Source organism: Scleropages formosus, chromosome 20, assembly GCF_900964775.1.
Source record: "Scleropages formosus chromosome 20, fSclFor1.1, whole genome shotgun sequence".
Lineage (NCBI taxonomy): Eukaryota > Metazoa > Chordata > Actinopteri > Osteoglossiformes > Osteoglossidae > Scleropages > Scleropages formosus.
The window spans coordinates 1799765-1808159 of NC_041825.1; the positions used below are offsets into that span (position 1 = coordinate 1799765).

Consider the following 8395-nt stretch of genomic DNA (forward strand, 5'->3'; position numbering starts at 1 on the left):
AAAAGAGTTTGCCCAAATTGTCCAGTAATCCCTGAGTATATTGGAAAAGTGTGCAGACACACCGACGGAGAAACAGAGCGGTACACCGATCCACTGGTCTCAGTCTGTCCCCTTTCACACACACACACACACACACACACACACACACACACACACACACACACTCCACTTTTCCCTCTTCCAGCTCTGTCCGTCCAGGCGATGAAACCAAATATAAACCGCATGATTCCTGGCAGACGGACAGGTTGCAACGGGAGGAGCGGAGCAGTTTGCTTCAAAACAGGCTGAAGGACGAACGAAGAGCAAGAGGAAAGGACAAGTACGAGAGGACACCGGAGGGACAAACCCGCTGTTCCACAGCAAGGCGTCGGAGTTCGTATCACATTGATAACCTTTTTTCTTCTTTTCCTTCGATGCCGTCGTCTTGTCCTGGGCGTTTTGTGTGTTCTCTGCAAATATCTATTGGGAATTAATTGCTAATATCTATTTGGAACTGAATCGTGTAGAGGAATGCATGCTGTTCAAAAACTTTTTTTGTAATATAATGTGATTTTAAAAAAAAATGTAATATTTTAACATATTTCTCTCCTCTTTATGGATTTCTGTTATGCTGGGTATTTGCATGTGCTCTTAAGGGCCAGTGCATAAACTGGGAATTAACTTGCGTAGAGAAGTGTTCAAGCCCTTGAGTCACATAATTTAAGAAAGTGAATGATATTCTTTGTAATTTATAGGGAGTTTTGGTGTCGGTTGCTACTTTATTTAACATCACACACACACACACACACACACACACATTGAGAGGCACGGTAGAGAAAGACACTATTTCCCACTGACTACGGTGCACGAAAACCCAAATGTCCGAGCCATGTCCACACTGAAAACAGTGCTTTTATTCTGTCTTTTTCCTCCCATAATTCAAGAAAATGCGTCTGGGTCCCACCGCAACCGTGGCCCGCAGGGCCTTCGCTTCAGCCGCCGCGGGTCACGGAAGTCACGAGGGTGGAGGTTCGTCTGGGATTCTGTCACTTTTCGAATGTTCATTTTCCTCTGTATTTGCATGTTATAATTATTATTATTAGATTTATCGGCCCAGATAAGCCGTTAGACAGCCTGTGTGATACGTTAATGTTTGCGTACCTCTTTATAAAAAAAGAAGTAGGAAGGTGATCGGGAGTCACCTGTCCTGAGTTTTGTGCACCTACTCGAGCGATGAACGTCAGCGCATAAAGTGGAAAGAAAGAAATTAAGCTTACTGAAGAATGACACGTCTGCATCTGAGTGTCTCTTCGCTAATGTAACGAACACATTGTATTTTTTTCCGAGATGTGCGTCGCTTTGGAGGAAAGCATCTGACAAATGAATAAATGTAAATGTGAATGTAAATAAGCGCAGAACCTGCGATAATGACCAGGAACGAAGGCAGCTAAGGACTGAGGGCTCCAAAGGTTCAATGTAATTCTTCTTTATTTATTGACTTACTTATTTATCTCAAGTGTTCTTTCTCCTATTGTTCTCCTGAGGGTTGCCCACAAAATTTCAGTGTACAGCATACAATGACAATAAAGTATCTTATCTTATCTTATCTTATCTTATCTTATCTTATCTTATCTTTTATTTTATCCTATTTTATCTTATCTTATCATTTTTTATTATCTTTTTTTATTTTTATTCTAAAAATTTTTTGCTGGACGATATGCAGGAGCCATTTAGATCTCGTCCCTGGTTCACGAACACAACAGCAGGGCCCTTGAAGTGACAAAGTGATCTCAACTGTCCGCTTAACCACTCGTTCCCTCGTTCATCGGCAACTGCTCTTTTCCAGGCCGCACAAATCCCTGTAACCCTTGTGCTGCGTTCATCAAATCTACTTCTAAGAAATCTGTTTTTGGAGTCGCTCCCAAAATGATGACTGTTTGTAAGACAATTATGGAAGACAGATGATCATTTAATTGACTCGTTGATCCGACTTCATTCCTGGTTACGATCGCGAGTTCAGCGCTCATTTTAGAACGTAGCCCTGCTCCCTCGCGGCTCTTGGGCTGCGCGATGGGAATCGTTCTCTCGGTGTGGAGTTCGCTCTTTCTCCTCGTGTTTGCATGCATTTGCCCCAGGAGCTCTGGTTTCCTCCCACAGTCCAGAGACATACGTTTTGGATGAATGGGTGATTCTAAGTCAGCTATTGTGTGTGTGTGTGTGTGTGTGTGTGTGTGTGTGCGTGTGAGAGAGAGTTCGCTCTTTACAATAGTCTTACCTATACACTTCCTACAGCGGACAAACCACATATTTACAAAATGGGAATAAAACATGTGAAGTTCAATGAAACTGCTCATCATTCATGTTATGTGTTCATACATGACAATCAGATTAAATAAACCATATTTATGACATAGCGGGGGTGCGGTGGCGCAGTGGGTTGGACCACAGCCCTCCTCTCCGGTGGGTCTGGGGTTCGAGTCCTGCTTCGGGTGCCTTGCGGTGGACTGGCGTCCCGTCCTGGGTGTGTCCCCTCCCCCTCTGGCCTTGCGCCCTGTGTTGCCGGGTAGGCTCTGGTTCCCCGTGACACCGTATGGGACAAGTGGTTCTGAAATTGTGTGTGTATTTATGACATACAGTGCAGGTTGAAAGTAAGTGAACCCTAAAGGGATGGTCACTGTTCCTGTATAAAATATTAACATAAACATATGAAGTGAATACATGATTACTATTTACACCCCTGACTCTATTCACTTACCTGGTTTAACCAGTTCAACTTGGGCTTCGCTCATTTTTACACCTTTACACTACTTACTCTACTTGCTCCACATACTCTACTTTCAATCACCGGCGTAAAAGCCGCGTGAGTGGAACGCAAGCTGAAGGTTCGCGTCTCAGAACGTCTCTCTGTGCGCAGGTAAGACGTGGAAGGTCCTGTCCTTCGTCGTTGCCCTGCCGGGGGTGGCCGTGTGCATGCTGAACGCCTACATAAAGAAGCAGCATCACTCCCACGACTCTCCTCCGTTCACCGCCTACTCGCACCTCCGCATCCGCACCAAGGTACCGAACCCGAGCGGCTCGCGCCCGTGAACCTGCGACGCACAAAGCGGATGGGAAACCGTCCTGTGCTTTTCTCCACGGCAGATGTTACAGTAATAAGGAACGTGTTCGGACACCAAAATGTCTCTTAGAATATTTTTATTGTTTATAGCACGTTGAGCTTTTCTGCAATATTTATGCAATACATCACATTTCACAAGATTTTAATTTCGGTTACTGTGAAAAAAACGGTCGAACAACTACATGCATTTGATTTTTTAGTGTCTTTCACATCTGACCATATTAAGGTCGTGAGATTTTTAGTGACCCATGTTATAACACATGGTGTAAAACTTACTTTTACTTATAAATATGGAAGGTCATAACATAAATACTTTTTCTTTTCGAAAATGGTGCTGAAGACTGGTACCATCTTTGAGGGTAAATCACCGAGATGTGCGCCGGGCTCGCTGAGCGCTCCTTCCTGAGACGACTCAGCTGCTCCAGTCGATGCATTTGATGGCAACACGAGGGCATCTGGTCTTGTCCCCAGAGCTCTCAGCGTCTGTGTTCTTCTCCCTTCGCTTGCAGCCCTTCCCCTGGGGGGACGGAAACCACACTCTCTTCCACAACCCCCACACCAACCCCCTTCCCACGGGCTTCGAGGGACCTCACCACTGAGCACGGCGCCTCCCCACGACCGCCGTCACGTGCGCGTGACCGTGCTGCGCCGCAGTGTGTGCCATGACTCGACAGAGGCACACGCAACATACCATGTTTCACTGGGGGGGCACTGACACTGGTACTGATACTTGCACTGGCACTGACACAGACACTGACACTGGCACTGACACTGGCACAGGCACAGGCACTGGCACTGGCACAGACACTGACACTGGCACTGGCACTGGCACCGGCACCGCCACCGCCACTGCCACTGACACACACTGACACCGGCACGGACACCAACACCAACACTGGGGATTTTGTGAGAAGTAAAGCACTTTTTCAACTGTCCTCTCATACCCTCTGTGACTTTGTTTGGCCTTTTGATTTTTTTCATTATTTTGATTTATTTATTTTACATAAAAGCCATATTGCTGTAACATAAAGAAATACCAATTTGAAAAACACATTTCATTTTAACTGCTTGTCAGGGCTGCAGTGCTCTGGAGCTCATCCCAGAAGAACAGGCTGGGCTGCACCCAGGACAGGACCCCAGGGCATTAAAGTTGTCGTCAGTCATGGCTCATTAGCTCTGCGCTTTCCGTCTGCTGAAATTATTCAAAATTGAGATTATGATCATTCCTTGCCCAAATGTTGCTATGGAAACTAAATACACAGAAAAGAAAAAAAAAAATGTTTTTGAAGGGCAATGAACAATAGGCCTCACTACTTACTTTGATGACTTTGAATGAGTGAGTAACCATAGCAACTACTGGCCAATAAAGGCAAAGTCAGCTGCTTGCTTCCGTCATCTTACTCGGTAAACCTCGTTAAAGTGAAACACTCTATCATATAACTTTATTGGCAGATGTTCCAGCAAATCATTAGTCCTTCCCATATTTCGACATATTTCATATTATTCATATTTTCTTGCGTATTAACATTTGGATGCTTGCCAGCTTTTTCTAAAATGCTTTAATTATCTTTTTGTCAGTTGACATTGAAAACATGCTGATGAGTATATTGATACCCCAAATTATGGACTTTGCCTGATGCCTCACGCCTTCCCTGGTGTCCGAGTACCAGAGACCCACTGCTGTAAGGTGTGTCAGGGTGCAGATGGAGGCCCTTCCTCCTTGGGCTCCCTGCTAGAACATCATACCAGGCTCTCAAAATACCGCGATAAAGTCATAGTGCGACTCGGATGAGATAATCTGAGACTGAGGATAATTTAACAATTTTAAACCTGTTGCCACCAATCCAGCTCTCAGCTTCAGTGTGTGAATGGATGTTACGAGTTACGAACGTCCGACTTACGTACAACCTGTAGTCACGAACGAACCCCCCCCCCCGTAAAGCCTATTATGTTAAAAATTCGAGTTACATACAATGGTTCATAATAACAAGCGGTGCTACCTTGCGACGCGGCTCAAAACGTTGCGCGTCTACAGCAGTTTGTCAGCTAGCGAGCCCGAGGCAGGACAAACGTTTCCTTCTTTTCCACGTTGCTGTTAACAGTGTCTCCTATGTGTTACTGTATTTGGCTTTAGTTTTTTGTCTTTACCTTCCTAACCATGGCACCAAAGCATGAATGTGATGGAAGTGATGTTAATGCATCAAAGAAAAGGAAAACGATCACGACTGAAACTAAAGTGGAAATAATAAAGCAATCGGAAAAAGGTGAAACGCCAGCAGACATTGGAAAAGCGTTGGGCTACAATCGATCAACGATCGGGACAATTTTAAAGGATAAAGTGAAAATAACAGAGCATGTAAAAGGCTCAGTCCTGATCTCTCTTTCTCTTTCTCCCTTTTATAAATACTGTAGCAACATTAATTATTATTATTATTATTATGTTAAAGATGTTTTAGTGTATTTGGAAGTGTTGAATATTTTCAATGCATAGATAGGTACACTATATCCTATATACTAAGACAAACATTTAACCAACTGACATTAGACACGAACCCTAACCCAACTGTTCCGACTTACAAATTCAACTTACTGACAGACTTAGGAATGGGACTCATTCGAAATCCGGGGACTGCCTGTATTTTCATACACTTTGGTTTATTAAAGCACATGCAAAATATGTGTGAAAGTCCACGAAGAGTCTGCTGGGCTGCTGGCCATTGAGGTCAGTTCTGTCAAGGGTAAAACTCGTTGTTGAAAACCTCTTATGCACTTAAGGGTCATAGTGGTCTGGAGCCTATTCTGGAAGCACAGGGTGTAAGACAGGACACCAGGCATCCATTCGCTCTCTTTTTCAAACACACACTAAAGGTAGTTCAGAGTCACTCATTCACCCGAAACATTTGCCTGTGACTGTGGGAAGAAACCAGAGCACCAAGAAGCCACTGAAGTGGGTGCCCCTCTGGTGCTCTTTCATGGAATATGAATATTATCAAGAGCTGAAGGATTCAGGAGGATGCAATGAAATGCCCACACATTTTGTGCTTTTTTGGATATTCGGAGTTTATATTTTACAGCTATAAGGTCTGTTCAGTTTCTCGAAATCAGTCGGAACTTCATCTGAACAAAAAAACTCAACCAGCTGCGGAAAAAGGTGACAAAATGCCATTTATTAATCTTCGATTAAAGATAATAATCATTCCAGCAAAATTACACAGGTCAAACGTAACAAAATTGTCATCGACAAATCCGTGGAGGAAATATGGCTTTAAATATGGCTTCTGCTGTTATCATGGCTGAATAATCCACTCTTTTATATTAAAACAATTTTTCACACAATTTGTCTTAAATAATTTGAAGTCTCACTGAGCGTAATAATTGAAACAGACAAAAACACAACATATACAACCTCCGGCCAAGTGCCAGTTTCATATCCCTATTGGACAGACTGGCAAAACGTTTTGGTGACACATCTTTTGGTAAAGAGGGGCTAAAAGGGACCGATGTGACCGACACTCATCACGGCCGACCAGCTCCCTGTTCTGATCTCCTACAATAAGACACAATGCGCTGCATAATTAACACACTGCTGAAATAACACAATACGACATGACACACTTCAAAATAACATTCAAAAATACATGTCGTTTACCTCGAATTTGATTCTTACATCCCAAGACCCCGACCTACATTTTTTTTCAGAAACAAAGTCACTTAGAAATATTTCAGCAAAGAGCCAATATTAAATATTTAAGGAGTAATTAGAATTTCCTTCGGCACAGTCAGACAGTCCTATGCTTCCACTGCAATGAAACAACATGACACCGAAATAATGGTCTCGAACGCAAACAGTTCAGGTTAAGTCTAAAGTTGTCGACCTTTAAAACTGCTCACGTTGGGAAGGTGTATCAACAGTCTGCATTTATATTATAACGTGTTTGTTGTTTGAAGCCACAGAACAATCATGGCTGCAAAAGTCGCAAATGGAATTACTGATGGAAATAAGAGTGAAAAACTGTGATTGCGAACTGTGTCCCTCGATACAAAATCCATTCGCTGAGGCTGGCAGAGAAACACAGACTCATATCTGGAACCTGTGCGCCAGGTTTCTGTTCACAATACATTTAGAAATCAGTATATAAACTGTAATACTTGTAATTGTAAACCACATACACCATTTTATGGCAGCTCAGTTTAATTACCTGACTCCGTCTTTTGAGAAAACAATAAGTGCACTTTGGATATTCGTTATACTAAGAACGGTAATAGATACTATATTTAACTGCTAAATGCTGTTTTTTTTTTTGTAGAAAATACGGCAGTCCCCCAGCTAACGTCACTAATTCATGGAAAAACTTAACTAATTCAGACATTAGCCAAAGTGCATTTTACCATATAAATGGACTAAATTTAAGAACCCCCCCCAAAGGATTTTTTTTTTTAATTTCCTCTAACATTTGAAAACATTTACTATCATTTAAAATGCCAAACATGCATATTTTCTATAAAATACTAATATAAAAGTGAAAATAAAGTGACAAAGAAAAACTGTAAGGGAGAAGGTGAGAGTCGCTGCCTGGGCGTGGCTGGTGATGGAAGCAGATGCTTTGCAAGCGAAAATGCAGCTCGTTCAGACAGGCGCACTTGGGCATCGTGCAATAGTGATACTGTGAAGCCAAGGGGAGGGGAGAAGGGTCTCTTTGCACTGTAACCCTTGGAGGTTGGTGGCAGGCTCTCCATCCCTGGCGAGTGTGTGTGTGTGTGTGTGTGTGTGTGTGTGTGTGTGTGTGTGTGTGTGTGTTTTATGCCAATATGTCAGTTGCATGGTTTTAAATTATTATTCCATCTCATTTAATCATTCAACTTTAACATGATGCCCAAATAAACCTTTACACAACTACTCTGGTAATGTAACATAAATGTTTATATGTATACACACACACACACACACATCTTCAGAACCGCTCGTCCCATACGGGGTCACGGGGAACCGGAGCCCACCCGGGAACACAGGGGCGTAAGGCCAGAGGGGGAGGGAACACACCCAGGACGGGACGCCAGTCCGTCGCAAGGCACCCCAAGCGGGACTCGAACCCCAGACCCACCGGAAAGCAGGACTGTGGTCCAACCCACTGCGCCACCACACCCCCTCGTTTATATGTATATCCAAAAAAAAAAAAAATTACTAGGGAGGTGATCGGGAATCGTCGATATTCTGATGAACTTCTATGCAGCTACTCATGTGATGAAAATTGGTTCATGTGGTGGAACGAATCAAACTAACTGTATTTAAGAATGACA

At 43.2% G+C, this 8395-nt stretch overlaps 1 protein-coding gene across 1 annotated transcript; it reads left to right on the forward strand.

Moving 5' to 3' along the window:
- The first annotated feature begins 255 nt into the window (after nt 1–255).
- Nucleotides 256–3867, forward strand: LOC108919443 (cytochrome c oxidase subunit 6A, mitochondrial-like). The gene is made up of 4 exons (XM_018727409.2): nt 256–372; nt 924–1008; nt 2894–3036; nt 3607–3867. Exons 2-4 carry the CDS (start codon nt 927–929, stop codon nt 3694–3696), a joined length of 315 nt encoding a protein of 104 aa, XP_018582925.1. The 5' UTR covers nt 256–372; nt 924–926; the 3' UTR covers nt 3697–3867.
- The last annotated feature ends 4528 nt before the right edge of the window (nt 3868–8395 follow it).